We start from the raw sequence: 19,446 nt of genomic DNA on the forward strand, positions 1-19,446 counted from the left end.
GTCTTCTCCCGAGGGGAGGGAGGGATGCTGCAGACAAGAGGAACCTGCTCTGAAATCTTAAGACGGCCTCTGTTCTCTGGTCTGGAGGATGAACTGGGAAGAGCACCGCAGACTTATGGCTTAAACTGCAACGTAATCAATGAGGAGAGGAGCTAGCTCTCATCAAAAAAAGTGCTCAATAAAAGCAAATTGTCTCCATTAAAAGCTTTTATTTATTTTCTTTTATTAAAAGCTTTTAAAAGAAAGTTCTATTTTCAGGATTGTGTCCTTTGAAAGTATATAATTGTCCGTCTCTACGCTGCTGAGCCTCTGTGCTGCCCAGCGGTGGGCTCGTGGCTCTTGTCTGATGTGTCTGGATTATTTCTGAAAATTTTGAATCTCCCGATTTATCTGAAAAGCCCTTCTCCCTTTGTGTGTTTGCGTGTCTGGGGGACATAAAGTGTGTATACGTTATAGCAAGATCCCAAGGAGCATGTAATAATGAGCAGCCACCCAACTTGCCACCCGTCTCTTGCTTAGCTGTCACGACTTGCTGTTAAACCCTTGGTTCATGGTTGGAAGGTTCCAGGGACATCATTTCTTCCCTGCCTCTGATTCTGCTGTGCCCCCTGCCCCATCTTTGTCACATAGTCTTGTTCCTTCTCCGACATCGCTTTGACTTAACCACTTTCTTCTCTTTTTCTTGCCGATTAGACGTTTTCCCAGAACACGTACTTGCCCACACTTCTAGAGGGTGAAGCATCAGAAAGGTTGTAAAACAGAATGCATAGGAGTGCGTGTGGTGTGACTTCTTTGGTGGCCTCCATTCCCCCACACGGTCAGGGAGGCAGGCCTGGAGTCTGGGCCCTCAGATGCTGCCCCTCCAGCTTCCCACTCCCCACAGACTCCAGATGTAAATCAGCAGAGAGAGAAGCTCTGGGACTCCCCAAGTCCTGTGTGCGCTCTGTATTCTCGGAGCAGACTGACTTGGGGAAAAGACGTCGTGAAGGTCTACAGCTGCATTAAAAAGAGCTACCATTGGAAATTGCTGGCACGGAGGTCTTCATTTGTCTTGTTTATTATTTTTTTTTCAGTATTGTTCCCTGGTGTTGTGACTGGAGATGATGCAGATGTTTGATGTTGTCTGACCCAAATATCTTCTTAATCTTATCCCACTGATGGCCTTGGGTGGAAATGGGCAGATTCCAATATGGAGAGAGAAGGACCTTTGCTGGAAGAAGCTTCTAATGCTGGTGTAACCTTTTCTCCCCAACTGAGGACTCTGTTAGTCCCTCACCCACCACACCCCAGATACATCTCCTCCCTCTCTGCTTCTCTGTGCCCTGGGGGGCATGACCCCTGCAGCTGGCATCAGCCCACCTCTTTGGCTTCTGCGCGGGCCCAGACACAGGACGAGTGAGGTCAGGCCTTCCCGCCTCCTTCATGCCCCATCTCTGGCAACAGCCGTGTCCCTTCCTGTCACAGACCCATGTGCAACCCCGTGGCCCCGTCTCACTGGACTTTTCCAGTGGTTCCTCCCGGGGCTTCCTCAGCCCTGGAGGCTGTGACAGCATTCCAGCATGGGCTCTAGGTGTCCTTCAGCCTTCAAGGCTGTCCACAGCGTGGCAGGCCGTCTCTTCATTCAAGTCCCTTCTTTTAACCACCAGGGTGGATTCTATTCCCAGCCAGATACAAGGGCTCTCTTCCAAAACTTGTTCTTGAGCTCTGGAGTGTGAGGGGAAGGGGCGGCTCTGGGCTGTCCAGTGCGTGGTAAGGCCCTTCGGACCACATCCCCAGGAGCTCAGAGCTAATGCTCCGGGTCAGCACCGCAGAATACTCATAGGACTCCTGCCATTGCACATGCATCTGTCTGGGGCACCTCATCGGCAGGGGAGACTCCATGGGGTGGGTTCTCCTCCTCCTGAGTCCCAGGCCACACACAGTGTCATCTAGTATCCAGCCCCATTGTCGTTTCCCACAAGGACCTGTCTGTCTCCTCCTCTGGTCTGGGCAGGTCTCTGCAGAGCAGCACCCTTGCACACTGGGAAGTGTGTCAGTGTTAGGAGCGGTGTCACAAACCATGCACGCTGAGCCTCGCAGGGGGTTCCCTTTGAGAGGACCAGCATCTGATGGGGATCTCAGCAGCTGCAGAAGGCAATCAGCAGTCTCGGAAAACCGAAAGCAGTTAGAGGGGGGTGGGGCAACTGGGTGGTGGGAGTTAAGGAGGGCAGGGGTGATGAGCCCTGGGTGTTAATTGCGACTAATGAATTGTTGAACACTGCATCGGAAATTTATGACATACTACGTGCTGGCTAACTGAACACGATAAAATAAATGAAAGACAGAAAGATGAAAGGAAAAAGAGAAAGAAAGAAAGAAAGAAAGAAAGAAAGAAAGAAAGGGAGGGAGGGAGAGAGGGAGAGAGGAAGGGGGAGGGAGAGAGGGAGGTTGGCTCCCTGGGAGGACCTTAGCCATAGGGCGAAGACACCTTATATTCTAAGGAACATCTCTGAACACACACGCATCTGAGCAACTCTGTGAAGAAGAACATTTACGTTCTCAGCCCCCGTGGGGCTAAGGGTGGAGACAATGCTGACTGCCACACAGAGAGCTTCCCTACTTCCTTTTTCATTTTTCTATAAAATCCCTGCTGAACCACAGGGCCTAATCCTGGCTTCACAGCCCATGGGGAGAGACTGTGCTCCAGGACTGAGTGTCCCCTGAGCGGCCCGTCACTGTCCTTGGGATAACGCCTCGCCTCCAGGCTCATGCTGCTGTGGCCACTGCTTCTGGTCCTCGGTGAGTAGGATGCTGGAGCAGGGCCTGGGTGCGGCTGCGGCAGAACCACCGGTGCCCGGGCTTTGCAGAGCCTGCCCCTGAGCACCTGTGTCTCCGAGGGGACGAGTGGGGATGGGCCCAACTTCTGGCTGAGCACCAGGGGGCACCACGCAGGTCAGTACTGAGCAGAGCAGGTTCCCAGGAGGACAAAGGCCTCTGCATCTCTTTTACAAAGACTGATGCCCTGCACTCTCTTTAAAACATCCATTTCCACGTTGATCTCTCGGAACATTGGAACACTTCTTAACAGGACATCGGAGGAATGTTCTGCCAGGGTAAATTCTATTTGCAGCCCGCTGAAATCCTACCCTGTCCCAGCCCCACGTCCACACCAGCCGCCACGTCTGGGGCGGATGCCTTTCTTTCCTCGACGTATACTGTGGAGTGGCTTCAAGTCCCGCCAGCTGTAGATCAGCCGGTGGTGGCTCCTGCTGATACGTCTGACCCTTGCGCATGGGCGCAGATGCAGAGCTGGGTCCAGAATAGGGAAGGACGGGAAACAGCGGGCACGGGATGTGAACAGACACCTCGTTCCCTCCCGGGCCCTTCCTGGCCTCGGTGTCGCCAGCAGGCGGGCGATCTGTTTCCAGCAAGAGTCAGTCTTGAAAGGAGAAGTTGTAAGAGGAGCAGAGCCAGCATGAAACTTCTGCGCAATAACCACTCGGGGAGGACGATGTTTCTGAACCGCTTGGGTCTAGAGCCCTTGGTTCCAGGGGGGGTTGTTTGTGAGTGAGGGAAGGAAGGAAACAAGCCAGGTGGGAGGAAAACGAGTAGATGAAGGAGGGGAGGAGAAGGGAAGGGATGAGACGTGGGGGCAGAGGGAAGTAGGCATGGATGGGAAGGGGACAGAGAGGCCAGGTGGGGGGGGGGGGTGTTTAGAAAGCGTGCAGGCCCTGGCCTGATGTCTGCCTCTTCCCTTGCAGCGGCTCTGGACCCCCAGTCTGGTGAGTCACCCTCCCTTTGCTCCCTTCGGTCTCTGGGAGGCTCTCTCTGCAGGCCAGGCAGGGGCCACAAGTCCGGCCTCTCAGCTCGGGCTGCGGGGACGGGGGCCAGGACTGGGGTGGGGCGAGCGGGGGGCTGGACCCCACTGGGCAGGAGCAGTCCGGTGTCCCTTCTTCTCTGAGCTGCTACCTGCCTGCCTAATGGGCTACACCCCGGACCCCGTCAAGACAATGGATTCCTTTCTCCTTGCCGTTGAGCCCTAGGACCCGAAGGAAGGTGCCCGGGAAGGGCAAGCAAACCGTCCGCAGTTACTATGGAGTAAACATTCTGCACATCTCCTGGGTCCAGACCCCCAGCAGCACCAGAGGCCACAGTGGGAGACACACGGACCACAGAGAGGGAACTGGATGCTAGGGAGAGGCTGTGCCTAACACAGGGCCGTCCCCTGAATGTCCCCTCGGACTGCAAACGAACCACGCCTAACTTGTCTTCTATTATTAGACAAAGTTACATTTTCCCCTGTAGCTCCTCCTTGGAGGACATGTTCACCCTCCTACAAGGTGGGGAGCTGGAGGGCATCCTTACATACCCGATAATTTTGTATTTGATGATACAAACTGTATCATATCTGCGGTGATTTTAAGCAAGAGTGTTCTCTGGCTCAGCCTCGTAGGGCCTGGTGAGATGCGTGCGTGCAGACTGTGCCTGGTTCTGCGGAGTGGGTCTGTCAGTCACACGTCAAAGTCCAGGCCCCGCTCCCCAGTGCCTGGCAGCCAGATCCCGTTTCCAGACCCAGGAAGCTCCAGAGCCCCCTCTCACTCAGTCTCTGGCTCTGTCATCACCAGCAGCTCAGTCACCGAGTCCTTCTTCCTCAAACACTCTTTAATCAAACTGATTTCATCTCTGTCATCATCACTGAAAACCTTGCCCAAGCTCCATATGGAGGAAAAACTCTCGGCCTCCAGGAGGGCTTAAGACGTGTCTCTTTTTGTCAGTCAGTGTTTCTGACCCACCACCATGCCTGCCTCCTGGTCCAGCGGTGAGACTCTCAAAGCGGCCGAGCAGTCTGGAGGGAGCACGGTCTCTGAACTTCTTAAGAACAAAAATTCTGAGCCTGCACCTCCAACGTGTCATACAGACAGGGATCCCTGGAGGGAAATACTGCGAGGACTGCAACATATGTGCAAAAACAGAAAATGCAAAAGACGAGAAAATGTCTCATGGAATGTGGGAGTCCCCTCTCTTTATGGATCCCACTTGTCCCACTTGTCCCGTCTCTTTACGGATCCCACTTGTCCCACTTCGGAGACTGGACCCAGGGCCCCCTCGAGGGTGGTCGGCCTTCCGAGGCAGCTCCCTGAGAGCCAGGACGCCGTCCCTCTCCTGTAAACTCACAGCCACAGGGCAGAGCCCGCAGACAAAACACACAGTCCCAGCCTCCTTTCTTTCTCCATCCCATTCCCCCATGTCCAGCTCTGCCCCTCTTTACACCGACGGGGAGCGCATAGGCCAAGGTCAGCCCTGGGATTAGACTTTTTATCAGAATGGCACAAACGTGTCTGCAATCCGGCCCAAGGAGTACGGTTCTAAATTGATACTTGAACAGATACAAATTGATTTATAAGTATATAAATTGAATTTCTAGCTCAGTGGTAGGCTGAAATATTTTCCCCCTAAAGCCCGCGGCTGCAAGGCTGGGTCACAGCGTACAGGGCTGGCCCTTTCCTCTGTGCAAACTTCCAGCTCCGACGTCCAGCCCCTCCACCTACCGGTTTCCTACCCGTGCTGGGGCAGAGGCAGACACCAAGCCACCCTGAGCTCTGGGGACCACTGTCCTCCAAGGGGAGGCACGGACCTGAGCAAGTAGAGAAGCCCACCCCTTCTTACAGGGACCGTCCAGCAAAGGATTCTCAGAAGCCTCTGGAAAAGGCATTCGGGAAGGGCTCATTCCAGAGAGTGACACTCCAGCCCCGGGGCTAGTGTCCCAATGGATGGACTGTTTCACCAGGGAGAAGACGACAGGAAGGTCTTTGAATTGTACCCACTGGGCTGAGCCTCCAAGGAAGGGGAGATGCAGAGAAAGTTGATCCTGACGGTCACAGGGACAGGAGGTCACCTCGAGTGGATGCAGAGATATAACTACTGTTTAAAAATCAGAATTTGGTCCAGAAATGGGATTGAAACTTTTTAAACAGACATGACACTAACAGGATCATGGGAGACCTGCGATGTCAGGAAGGGCTCCGAGGGATCCGGGCTGTGTGTGCGTGTGTGTGCACCACCCCTCCCTCACAGGAGCAGGAGTCAGGGCGTGGGGCGAGGGCGGGGCGTGGGGCTGGCCCTGCAGGTGTCTGGGGTCTTTTGCAGACCAGCTGAGCATTGACATGCCCCACGATGTCTACGAAGGAGACGAGGTGGTGGTGCGGTGCTCTGGGGTAAGCAGTGGCATGATAGGGAAAGTGATGTACTACAAGGATGAGTCTCTGCTGGCCACTCACTACCACGCCTCAGGCTACACCATCCCAAAGGCAAGCCCCAGTGACAGCGGCTCCTATTCCTGTGAGGTCCACCAGCTGGTCTTCTATAGATTCACGACAGAGAGAACGAGGTCTGCATGGCTCACTGTCCAAGGTGAGGCTTCGCTGTTCTAGGGCCTGTGAGGGGGGGAACCAGGGTGCGGGGCAGGGTGCAGGGTGACCTTGGGTCCGCGTCTGTGTGTCCCGTTCGGTGGGGCTGAGGAGACAGGGCACCTTCCCGCAGGACCCGCACCCTCCGCGACAGCTGCTCTCTTCCATCTCTCCTCCAGAGCTGTTTCCGGCTCCCACGCTGACCGTCAGGCCCTCGCAGCCCACCGAGGGGAGCTCAATGACCCTGTCTTGTGACACCCAGCTCCCCAGGGACAGGTCGGGGACGCGGCTTCGCTACTCCTTTTTCAGGGATGACCACACCCTGAGATCGGACGGAAACTCAGAGTTTCAGATCTCGGCTGTATGGAAGGAGGACTCGGGATACTACTGGTGTGAGGTGGCCACGGCGTCCCACAGCGTCTCGAAGCCAAGTCCTCGGTCCCACGTGCTTGTGCAGAGTAAGCCCAGGGGCGGGGCTGCAGGCGGGGTCCTGGGTCGTACGGAGAGGAGCAGGGCTCCAGGGAGACCCCAGCTGTGCCTCCCCTGTCCCTGCGGGCATGGTGGGTACGGGGTCTCAGGGACTCCCCTGGACTCTGATGTCAGTGGCCACGGGGGCCCAGTCTCCCTGGCTCTGCTCTCCCGGTCTGCAAAGTGACCATCATAAGCTCTCCTGGAGCACCTTGTGTTACGCTCCGAGAACAAGAGGGAAATAATGGTGGTGTCTGTCTGCAGGGAGCTGCCCCAGCCGCAAACACCCAGCCCTGGGAGAGCCCGGGGGTGGCAACGGCAGCAGTGGCAGGAAGAGCCCCCAGCCCTTAAAAGCACTTCCCGAATGCCAGGCCTGAACGGGCTGCTCTGCTCGGTTCCAGGAATCCCAGGACAGGGAGGACTTGCAGGAAATTTTCCAAGCACAGGCCTTGCTCCGAGCAGGTCTGGGGGCCCCGCAGAGCCCTGGGGATCTGTAATGCGGTGCATCAGTGTCCCCATGTCACACACCAGGCTACTGAAAGCACAGAGCAGACAAGTGACCTGCCCGGGGTAACCCAGCTGGAACAGGAACCCAGGCACACCATGCCAGCGTCCGCCCCTGCCCCACGCCGTGCAGGGGGACAGCAGTGCTGCCGGTGCCTGCCAGGTGCCAGACCCTGAGACAGCCGCAGGATGGGCTTCTCCCTTCATCATCAGCAGAGCTCTGTCAGGCTGGGACAGGGCTCCACACACCCTCTTGGAGGAAATGTGGGGTCAGACAGATGCACTGACCCGCTGAGATCATGTGATGAATAAGCGGCAGAGCCAGCCCGTGCTCCTCCTGCCGTCCCCTCTCCCTCTGTCCCCCTCTCCCGCTGTCCCCCTCCCGCCGTCCCCCGTCCCATAGTCCCCCTCTCCACCGTCCCACTGTCCTGCCATCCCCCTGTCCCGCCGTCCCCCTGTCCCGCTGTCTCCCTGTCCCACTGTCCTGCCATCCCCCTGTCCTGCTGTTTCCCTGTCCCTCTGTTCCGCTGTGCTGCCGTCCCCCTGTTCCACCATCCTCCTGTCCCTCTGTCTCCCTGTGCCACTGTCCTGTGGTCCCCCTCTCCCGCCGTCCCCCTGTCCCATAGTCCCCTCTCCCACCCTCCCAGTGCCTTGGGAATGAGGGAGGAGCAAGGTCACTATGGGCCTGTCATTATCAAGGGCTAGTGAATGTGAAGGAAGAGTGAGGCCACAGTTTAGGGTGTGGGGTCTCAGGTGCCCTGCCGCAGGGGCCTCAGCGTGCTCCCTCCTCACCAAATGCTCCTCTGCCTACACTTGGCTTCCAGGAATGCCCCCTGCCTGGGTGCCCAGCGGGGGACACTACTTCCACCCCAGGCCCTCACCTGCCCTCACCTGTCCTCTCGTGCTCACACAGGTGTCCCAGTGTCAGCCGTGCTCCTGGAGACCCAGCCCCAGGGAGGCCACGTGCTTGCAGGGGAGCGTCTGGTCCTCATCTGCTCTGTGGCTGAAGGCACAGGGGACACCACGTTCTCCTGGCACAGAGAGGACACGGGGGAGCGTGTGGGGAGCAAGCGTCAGCGTTCCAGGAGAGCAGAGCTGGAGATCCCTGCTGCCGTGGGGAGTCACATGGGGCGGTACTACTGCACAGCGGACAACGGCCACGGCCTCGCCCGCAGCGGGGCCCTGAACGTCACTGTCACAGGTGAGTGGCGCTCTCCTAATTAGCCAGTGACTGAGCAGTCTCCTTCTGGGGCAGTGAGGCTGGACCAAGGATGACGAGGGACAGGCTGTGAGGAGGTTGAGAAACCATCTGAACACGGCCGGGAATCTGTGAGGTGGTGGGGCAGTGGCAGGCGACTGTGAGGTGGTGGGGCAGTGGCTGACGAGCTACAGGAGGGGGCCAAAGGGACAAGAGGCATCCCTCGTGGGCTGGATGGATCCTGTGAGGGCTTGGGACGAGGACAGAGTGGGCTGTAAGTCTGTGCAGCAGGAGAGACCCTCTCTGACGGTGGCCCCCTGTCTCCCTCAGGTCCAGCGTCCCGCCCCGTCCTCACCCTCAGGGCACCCGGGACCCGGGCCCTGGTGGGGGACATGGTGGAGCTTCACTGCGAGGCCCAGAGCGGCTCTCCCCCGATCCGGTACCGGTTTTACCACGAGGACGTCATCCTGGGGAGCAGCTGGGCCCCCTCTGGAGGAGGAGCGTCCTTCAACCTCTCTCTGACCGCAGAACGTTCTGGAAACTACTCCTGTGAGGCCGACAACGGCCTGGGGGCCCAGCGCAGCGAGGCGGTGACGCTCAGCGTCACAGGTAGGACTTGTCTCTGTGTCCTAGAGGACCAGGGGTGGTGATGCCAAGCGTCCTTTCTGCTGGACGATCCTGTTGTCGGGAAACTGGTCTTCAACTCTTGCGCTCTGCTCTGCACGGGACACAACCGTCCTCACCCCAGCCTGGGCCCGACGCTCCCGTGGGAGCGGGGCTTGTCCCTGTCTGCAGGGCTCTGTGCTGGACCGGCTGCGCTGGTCTCGGGGAACGCGGGGCACGCAGGGGCGGGGAGCCCTGCACGCACACAGCCCGCGGCGAGCGGGAGGTTCAACTCGCCTCTTTAGTACTCAGGAAACTGTGGAAAAGCCGTGAACAAACAGACTCCGGGATCCAAACCTTTAGCAGGCTTATGCCACTCAGTCTCCGTAACGATGCTCGATTCACTGACGAGGAAATGGGCTTTAGATCCGGTACCTTTCCCAGGTCGCTTGGCCGCTGGGCTCCCAGGGGAGGCTGGAGGCCAGGGTCAGGAAGCATAGCGGTGGTCACGGGACGTGTCCCCTCGAACGCATCACTGTGGAGACGCGCACGGCGGCGGTCCTGCTCTGGGAAGTCGTCGGGTTCCTGCCGAGCCCTTCTTAGTCACCGGGTCCTCGTGGGCAGAAGCGACCTGACTGTCTGGTTTCGGCATCAGGGAGAGGTCAGCCACAGAGGCGTGATTTCAGAAGCCCTGAGTGGTCGCCGTGCTCTGTGGCAGTTTTTTTTCAACTGTTTTGTGTTGGACTCACCTGCTGGTGGAGACGTGTCTGGGACCAGCGGCAGGAACTTCCCGAGCCCGGGAGACCTTGACCCCAGTGTCAGATGTGCTTTCCCAATTTTCTACCCTTCGTTAAAATAATTTGGATGGTTTCACCCAGCGAGTTGGGCGTTTTGTCTAGATCTTCAAAATCATCACGTGCTGTCGGCCGGTCCTCTCACCCACTTCTCAGACTGCCTCCAGGTTCGTGAGAACGCGCCCCGTACTTCTGATAGGTTTGCGCTCCTTCCTTCCCGACCGGCCCGGCCCACGAGGGTCCATGTAATGGCTCTTTTTCAAGACTCGGGGGCACTTTTGTGACTCAGATCTATTTGGGTTCTGGTTTTCTAGTTCCTTTCGTTCCAGTTCATCTTCTCCCGCACCTCCCGAATATCCTCCTCCTTTGGGCTTTAGGCTTATTTCATGTTGCTCCTTTGTTAACTTCTCAAGTAAGTGCTTATTTACTCCTCGTCTTTATTTTCATGTCGTAAATGCATCTAAAACCCACGTTTCTTCCAAGAACTTCTTTCATCACCCCTTACAAGTTTTGATGTCTAACATTTTCATCTGTTTAATTTCTAAAGTATGTGGAATGTGGGATTTCATTTCTCTTATAACTGGGGACTTACAGCTATGAATAGATGTCATTTTTATCCTTTAGTTCATTAATTTCTTGATAGATTTCTTCTTCGTCCTTGTGGTTAAACTTGATTGAACGACAGGGTTACACGACGTTTACTTTGGGGAACTAAGAATGTCTTCATGGCTTAACACACAGTTGTCATTTTTGTGGATGTTTTATATGGAATTTGACTTTATTTTACTTATTTATGTATTTATTTATTTGAGAGAGAGAGGGACAGGGACAGAGGAGGGGGAGGGACAGAGGGAGAGAGTGAATCCTCAGGTAGACTCCCACTGAGCACAGCGTCCGGCACAGGGTTCGATCCCATCACTCCAAGACCATGACCTGAGCCGAAACCAAGAGTCAGATGCTTACCCGAACAAACCACTCAGGCGTTCCTCTATGTGGAATTTGAGAAGAATGTGAATTTTCTGTTTGGGATATACGAAGTTCACAGTTTATTTTTCTATTTGATGAAGCCTGTTGTTATGTCGTCCGTCTTCACGGTGCCTTACATACGCTCTGTCTTTTCAGTCTGTGAGTCTCTGAGAACCACGTTCACATGGTACCTGTAATTCTCCCAGGTTTACTATTTCTGCAGGGCCTCTGCTGTGAGGTTGGTAACTGACCGTGTCAGATGGGGCACTTTGGTTGCAAAGGATAGAGATGCCATACGAACGGGCTAGGGCCAGAAAAAACAAGGGCCGCAGGCAAGAGAGTGCGGACTGGATGTGGCTTAGTGCGCGGCTGGCTCCTAGGGTCCCATCCTTCGCCTCCCCTTTCTGTTGTGTCTCTCCATCATTTTTGTCCTCAGAAGGGAGGCTGGTCCCTGACAGCTCTGGGCTCCATCCTTCCTCTCTGCTGCAAACCCTCCAGAAAAGGCCTCCTTACAGATCGCTCCAGTTTGGAAAAACAAACAAAGAAATGGGCAGAGTGCGGGTTGACCTTGTGGCCTGTTCGTCCCCCCCTGCAGAAGGAGCGGGCTTGGGGTGGGTGAGGACACCCATGGGGCGTGAAGCTGCCCTCAGAAGGAATGGGGCAGCTCAGGCCACCGGAATACCCGGCGTCCCCAGGCTCCATCCATGGGGAAGACCTAGTTCTAGCCTTCTCTCTGTTTTCCAACCTTCTCTCTTTTTTCCAAGACCTTTCTGAGCTCCAGAGAATCAAAGCACAAATCCCTGCATCCCTACCTTCCGTTGTCTTCAGAACGCTCAGAATGCGCTTCCCAGGGGTCTTTAGGTGCGGGCCTGCCCTTGGAAGATGCATTCCCTACGTCAGCAAGCCCTCCCCTCCCCACCAAACAGCCTCTCCCGTTTGCCTCCCACATTTCTGACTGTGCTCCGACCACCCCTGTTTGCAGAGCCCCCGCCCAAAATCCGCTTGGCGAATGGCGCCCACCGCTGTGAAGGGCGGGTGGAGGTGGAACGCGACGGCCGCTGGGGCACCGTGTGTGACGACGGCTGGGACATGGCGGACGTGGCCGTGGTGTGCCGGGAGCTGGGCTGTGGAGAGGCCAAGCACACCCCTGCAGGCGTGCTGTACCCGCCGTTGGCGGGGGAGGACCAGCCCGTGCTCATTCAAGTGGCCCTGTGCTCGGGGAACGAGGAGGCCCTGGCTGAGTGTGAGCAGGTGGAGACCTTCGACTGCGACCACAGCGAGGATGCAGGGGCTGTGTGTGAAGGTGCGTGAGGGCGGGGCCTGGGCTGGGAACGGGCCATCCGGCCGAGAGCCTTCTCTCCACTCTCCGCGGCCAGCTCCGGGCCACCCTACTGTCCACCGCAGCGGCCCCTCCTTCACAGCCACTCACCTGCTCTCCGTGGGACAGTGGTCAGGCTGTATGTGAGGCTAGCCCAGGGTCGTACGGGCTCTCCCGTGTGTTCTGTTATTAGCCCGTTTCTGCCGTCTCAAGACCGAACGCCGACGTTTCGTGGCTGTGAGTTGGGACACAATACTAGGGACAGGGTTATGAGGCCCAGGAATGTCAGCATATGAGTGACGTTAGCCCCGGCCACATGGCTGATACTGCTCTGTGATCCCATCACTGGTTCGGAGGCCTCTCCCCGAAACAACTCTGCTCATCAGAATCAATCCCGGAGTCGGAGGCGTGCCGGCTGGGGCAGAGCCGGGTGCTGTTTCCGGCCCGGGATTCCGATGGGACACGGGCCTGGGGAGGCGGGAGGGGAGTCGGAGAGACTCTGGGGCCATCAAGGAAACCAGGCCACCAACCGTCAAGGACAGAGCTCCCTGAGGTTAAAGAAAGCTGGGCACTGAGCCCAAAACCTCCACAGAGCTTGTGACTAGGTGGAGGCTAGTGGACCACTCGCCCAGTCCCAGCCCCCACTCTGCTGGAGCACCCCAACCCCTCGGGCCGGGAGTCGGGGAGCAGGGTCAGGGAGCCCTGTGGCGAGAAGATCTTCAGGAGCACTGGACTGACGCCCAGTGTCAGGAGCATGTGAAGGCCCGCGGCTCATTCAGGGACACGGCATCAGCATTGGGCATGGGAGGGATCCGGGATTTGGGGTCAGCTGTGTGGGGCTTCAGGCGTGCCCCGCCCCCACTCAGCAGCCCTACAAGCAGCAAACTTCTCCGACACTTGGGATCTCTCAGAGAAGTGGGACGACGCCTTGTCCAGCATTAGGACCCATCAAACTCTCACCCCTCATACAGACCTTCCTGCTGGAGGGAGTCCCGGGCATGTCCAGACTGCATATTTGGGACGGTCTTTCCTGGAGGGTGGGTCTGGGGCTCGGGCTGGCCTTCTTCCTTCCGCTGGGCCTCACTTCTTAGGGGAGACCCCCGATCTGTCTGGACAGCCCCTTCTCAGATCATCCGCTCCTTACCACCTTCTTACTTTTCTCTGCAGCATTCTTGCCTCATTTTTCTTGAAGACTGGCAGGTTTTTTCCCTTTGCGCCTCTCAGCGCTGGATGGACCCGAACCCTTCACCAGTGACCCCCAAGGCCACTCAGCAGGACTCCAAAGTACCACCTACACTAGAGCCTCCACCGCACTTGCATTTGAGGCCACACCCAGCTCCCAGAGGAACCAAACACCCTGGCCCAGACCCCAGGTTTTCCAGCATCTTCCCAAAGATCTTTGGGGATCCCAGTCTCCTTGGAGAAACGCGGCGGCTCCTGAGGACAGAACAAACAAGGAATGAATGGAGACGGGCCCTACATCTGCTAGAAATGTGGGACTTTCTTTCTATTCTTTTTTTTTTTTTTAAGATTTATTTATTTTAGAGAGAAAGAGAGAGCAAGTCGGGGAAGGGATGCGGTAAAGGGAGAGACTCTCAAGCAGATTCCGTGCTGACCAAGGAGCCTGACGCGGGGCTCGCTCTCACGACCCTGAGATCATGACTTGAGCCAAAATCGAGTCAGACACTCAACCGACTGAGCCACCCAGGCGTCCCATCCTTTCCATTCTAAGCGTCCTGGGAAGAAACCAGCTTTTAAAAATTTCCTTCTTGAAACACTTTCTCAAGTTACAAATATAAAACACATTGACCAAAAAAGAAAAGAAAAATCAGCAGGATTCTAATATTTGGAAGCAACGGCTGTTAATATGCTGATTCTTCTAAAGCATTTTTATGAATATATGAATATATTTGAGTGACGTACACTTCTGAGTTTATTGTACTATAAACTACATATCACTATGCTTCTTATTAAATTTAACATTGCCGTGTTAACAGACATTTTATACACGTGCATGTGTGTGTGTGTGTGTGTGTGCACAGGTTTCAAACTAAGACCGCCCTCTCAAGAAGGACAATCCCGATTCAAAAATACCCTTTGTTCTGCTGTGTACCTTGATCGGGGTTGGGTCTGGGTGTGCAGAGTGAAAGTAGGAAGAAACCACATGCTCCAGGTGGGGACCTGCCCTACCAGCCCCTCAATTTTGCTAATGTCTGAGTCTCAATACATATTTGAGTGGCTGGTTGTTTCTAGAGATAAGTAAGTTTTGAATCTGGGTGGATATGTGGAGAAGAATATTGGGCATAAAATACATATATTCCAGACTAGGTATCTATGTTGATAAGTAATTTACTGAGCCCATATTATGGGCTGGATTCGGTGTGTTAGTTCCTTATATTGTTAGTAAACTTCAGAAGGTATATTGGTGTTTTAACCGTGAGTGCATTAGGTTTGTATTGAAATAATAAGTTACCTTCAGGAGGATTTGGCATTTTTACAGAGTAATCTTCCAGCCAAAGGCCAAGCTATGTCACATCATTGTTTAGATCTGTCTGTAGAGTCAATTTTTTTAAAATCTTTTAAGTTCTATTTCTTGTCAATATTATTTTTCGACTTTTTAAACTACTGGGCCCATTATCTAGAATTTTTATCCTATCATATTTGAGAGATATTTGTTTTATTTTTAAAAAATACATTTATTTATTTTAGAGAGAGAGAGAGAGCATGAGCAGTGGGAGGGACAGGGAGAGAGAGGGAGAGAGAGAATCTCAAGCAAATTTCTGGCTGAATGCAGAGCCGAACACGGGGCTGGATCCCACAGCCCTGAGACCATGACCTGAGCTGAAATCAAGAGTCAGACGTTTTATAGACTGAGCCACCCAGATACCCCCAGATGTCTATTTTAATATGTCGTGAATTACTGGGTTTTACCAGCTGGTCGAGGACCCGGCTCGCACAGAATTCGCTTGTCATCGCTAACACCGCCATTTACTCTTCTCAGGTCTCTGGGTGTGCAGTCCTGTCGGCAGAGGGGACACTCCTGCTTCCTTCTGCTTACGTTGGGCAAGTGTCTCCCTCTCCCCCCGGAAGCACTGTCCAGGCTTTCCAGAACAACATTAAGTACCGTGAGGATATGAGGAGTCCTTGCTTTGTTCCCAAATGTAACCGCTGTGCTGTGTGAATTTCACCATCAGCCGTGGGGCTGGCTTTTAATTTAGGATATACACACATAACATCAAGAAATTACCTTCTGCCCGAAATTAATAAGAATTTTATTTACTGTTTAATCCTAAGTAGATGTTGAATTTTTAAAATATCTTTCTGTTACCCTTTAATTTAATATGGTGAATTACTTTAGCAGACGCTCTAATAATGGTCAGTTCTCACAACTCTCCTTGCCTGTGATGTGTATTAATTCCCCGCCGAACTCCACCTGATGGCCTCCTATGGGGGGTTTTGCATAGGCATTCATGATGAGGGTTTGGTTGTAGCTTTTGATTCTTCCTGTGGAAAGCTTTCATGTTGATGCTGTGCGGATTTCTTGCGCTGTGTTTTGATGACTGTTACTGGCTGGTCTGCAACATCAGTTTTATTTTCTTCTTTGACCTCAAAGCTGAATTAAAGCAGGGTTTTTAAAAAAAAGTACATTGTGAAAGGATTGTCCCCCTCATTTTGTGATTTGTAAAATAAATAGTATTTATGATTTTTAAAGTGTCCTTTGGGACCTCAGACATCAGGTTTTATGGATCATCTACAAGGACTTAACAGAGAGTGGGTTCTCTGTCCGCAAGGTCGAGAGTTCGGCATGTTCTCCTTGGGGTCTCCCTCCTCATCCCACCATTCGGGTCTCGCGCATCCTTAGCATTGGTCGGCCGTGGACCCGCAAGGTCCCCCTGCACCGGTCTGTTTCTGCTCCCTGCGGTCCGTGGGTCAGCGCGTGGATGCCGTGGTCTGTGGCTCCAGCGGTGCGTGAGCTCAGAGCTTCCCCGTCACGGCAGGCTCTTCCCTGGCCCTCAGGCTCCTGCCTCCACGAGCCTCCGTAATTCTTCCACTTCTGACTTTCCGAGCCACTTCCCCCTGTGCAAGTCCCCGGCATGTGATGTTCAGAATTCAGGGCTGAGCTTTGGTTTTGCACCAAATACAAAATTCTCTCTTTTTTACGGCTTGTTTATTCTATATTACATCTTCTCTTCCTAAAGCTTCTCTCCTTTTCTGTTGTGTTTCGCTTTCCTCCCTCTTCATCGGGCAGCTCAGGGCGGAGTTCATCCCTCACGGCTCACGCCCAGTGTCGGCCACACCGGCTTTCTCCAGTTTTCTTTGTTTATAGTCCGGATCTCTAGTTTCTACCCCCACCCCCGCCTCAACATCCAGCCATTCTGATGTGTTTGGGGAGTTCCCTTCATTTAAATGTGTGATTTTCCGTGAACCTAGATTTTTTATTTACGTAAGGTATGGCTCTGTTTTTCACTTGGTGCTCTCTTTTGGTCTATCCATGTGGCTGTGTGTACCTCTAGTCCGCTGCTCCTAACTCCTGCACATCGTCTCCCCACTGTCTCCTTATCTGTTCCCCCCAGACATGGACACCTACATTACCCCCAACTTGTCGCTACTTCAGACTCTGACAATCTCCAACAAACCCCTCTTTCCTGTCCTGCCTCTGACCATGGGAGAATTTCTCTGGATACATACCGAGGAGTGGACCTCAAGCAATAAAGAAAGCTACGTGGTCCTCCGAATCGTGACGGCTCTCAACAGTGCAAGCACGTTCCCTAGCCCAACATTCCAGGCGAAACTTGGTGTTATTTAGTGTTTTAATTTTGCCAGTTCAATGGACCTAAAGAGAGATCTCATGGTGCTCTTGTTCCATTTTTCTTGTTCCATAATTACCAGTAACTAAATATTTTGGGGGCTTCCTCTTCTATGAAATAACCGTTTGCCCGTTTCCTTAATGTTATTTTTGTCTTTTTCTAGTTGACATCCATGAGTTACTGCTTTCTTTAAATACGTCCTTTGCTTGTTCCCTACTTTGCAGATGTTACCTTTCGTTCTGTTGCCTGTTGGCTTTGTCCAAATGGTCTTTCACTGAGCAGGAGTTTTTGTTTTCATGCAAATTCATTAGCTTTTTCATCTTTTAACTTGTGTTTGTATAAGAAGTCCTTCCCAACCCCAAAGTCACGACGAAAACCTCCTAGAGTATCTTCCCTTGATTTTATAGTTTGCTTGCTTTTCACGGATCAGGTCTACCAGAGTCCAACTTTACGTTTGATATTAAGTATAGATCAGACTTTTTTTCCCTCTGGAGAGTAGGCCCAACATTATGTACCAAAGAGGCCATCCATCCCCACTATCTGATGGGGTCAACTTTCAGTTTCCAAACAAAACGGGGCTTGCTTAGGATCTCTCTGTTTTGTCCTTGTTTGGTGTGATTTTACGCACACATTATACTGCCTTTATTGCTCTGGTATTCCAGTATCTGATAATATAAGACCCCTCCTTGTTCTGCTTCGTCAAAGTTATCATTGTGTCCAAAAATGTTTACCAAAGTCTTTTATAGGTTTTTATTATTCTATAAAAATGTTCGAGTAGGTATATTGAATGCTCAGATTGTCCAAATGGGATTTTTATGGGGATTTTACTGAATTTATAGATTAATTGGAGAGAGGCAAGGGTGGCGAGCCCTCCCAGTCGTCTTGGGTGTCTGGCCTGTTTGGTAGATAGAGCAGGTCAGCTTACTCTTAGTACCTGCCATGGTAGCTTTCGACCTGGCACATGATTCTGGCACACGCTCCTTTGCTCCTCTTGGGGGAGGCCACCAGAAACATCTGCGGTGGTTGCTCACTGTCCTACCTCAGAGCCAAGCCAAGAGGACACGTGATCACCTTCTCTATTCCATAGGGCATCATACTGGCCCACAGAGGCCCATCAGCTGGCCACAGAGGCTACAAGGAGTGGTCCCCAACACCATGCGGAGAACAGCTGGAGCCACAGTTCACAAAATAGGGGGACTACAGGAGAAAGACAGACAGGATAGACTAGGGCAGAGAGGAGACAGTGTCATGGAGATGCTTTTGGGCTTGAGATAAGTATGGAAACATGAGAAGAAAGAGGGATTGATGACCCTCAGGGGTGTCCTTCACATGAGGGTTAGTATCCTACAGTATCCTCCCCCCCATGTCTACCCAGTGAGCCCCAGGCCCATGCCCAATGATGTCACTACAGTTGCTCACACTCACCCTCCTGGGGAAATTGGAGTTTCTGAAATGAGTTCCGGTATCTGGAGGCCACATGTTCCTAAGCAGGGAGGCAAGATTCTGCCCCTTCCACAGATATATGCTCAAAATTGACTCTCATTTTGTGCAGTGGATGCTGGGGTGTGCCACCCAAGTCCCCTGTCAGAATGCAGGATTGATTTCCCCCGTTGCTGAGGTTTCCACCTGCAGGGTGCTTGGTCATCAGCCCTCTTTGGAACATGCCTTGACCGTGTCATTCAGGATCACCGTCCTTTCCCACAGCAGTGCATCCAAAGGCTGGAGAACATGGGGCATGAGAGCAAGGCTCCTTTACACGACTCAAGACCACTCTGAGAGATTGTCCCAGCCTCAGGTTGTCTCTGGGATTGGCTGAGATCTTCACGGACATGCTTCCAAGCTGAGCATCTGCTCCTCCCTCTGCACGAGTTTGTTCCCTTCCCATGATCATTCTTGATGCTGAGACCACTGCCTAATAAATTTCCTACATGCTACTTTCCATGTGAGGGACTGCTGCACTGGAGACCCAACCTGGGACATCTTGTACTCAACCTGTGATCCCCATGTGATCTCTGTGTCCTCCCCCCACAATGCTTCTCTAAGGCCCCCTCCCCAGAGCAGGGGGAATTTGGCTGTAGTCTCAGGAAATGACACATGTTCCTTGTTCAGAGCAGCAGACAGAAGCTCTGGGAAGGAGCACCCCATATTTCTAGAGGGTGAACCATTGATCCCTGTTAAAAGGGAGAATGATGTGGCGCATCCAACCACCCTAATTTTAGTGGGTGGGTAGATAACACCATGAGAAGTCCACTTCCATTCATTCATCTCAACCAGCAATTCCCAAACCAGGGTCAGTGTCCCCAGGAGTCATAAGAACAGTTCAGTGAGGACCCAGAGACTGGTCCTATAGATCTCAGTTAGCTACTCGTTGTGGTGGGCTTGTGAAAGGATCGCTCCTCGG

At 53.5% G+C, this 19,446-nt stretch overlaps 1 protein-coding gene across 1 annotated transcript; it reads left to right on the forward strand.

Moving 5' to 3' along the window:
- Positions 1–3,454: 3,454 nt before the first annotated feature.
- On the forward strand, positions 3,455–12,230 carry LOC308355583 (Fc receptor-like protein 2; the record flags this gene model as incomplete). The annotated part of the gene is made up of 7 exons (XM_080823901.1): positions 3,455–3,546; positions 3,741–3,761; positions 6,107–6,390; positions 6,566–6,844; positions 8,272–8,559; positions 8,887–9,165; positions 11,902–12,230. 7 exons carry the CDS (start codon positions 3,455–3,457, stop codon positions 12,228–12,230), a joined length of 1,572 nt encoding a protein of 523 aa, XP_080680027.1.
- Positions 12,231–19,446: the final 7,216 nt, after the last annotated feature.

This window comes from Martes martes (genome assembly GCF_963455335.1).
Source record: "Martes martes genome assembly, chromosome: 15".
Taxonomy (NCBI): domain Eukaryota; kingdom Metazoa; phylum Chordata; class Mammalia; order Carnivora; family Mustelidae; genus Martes; species Martes martes.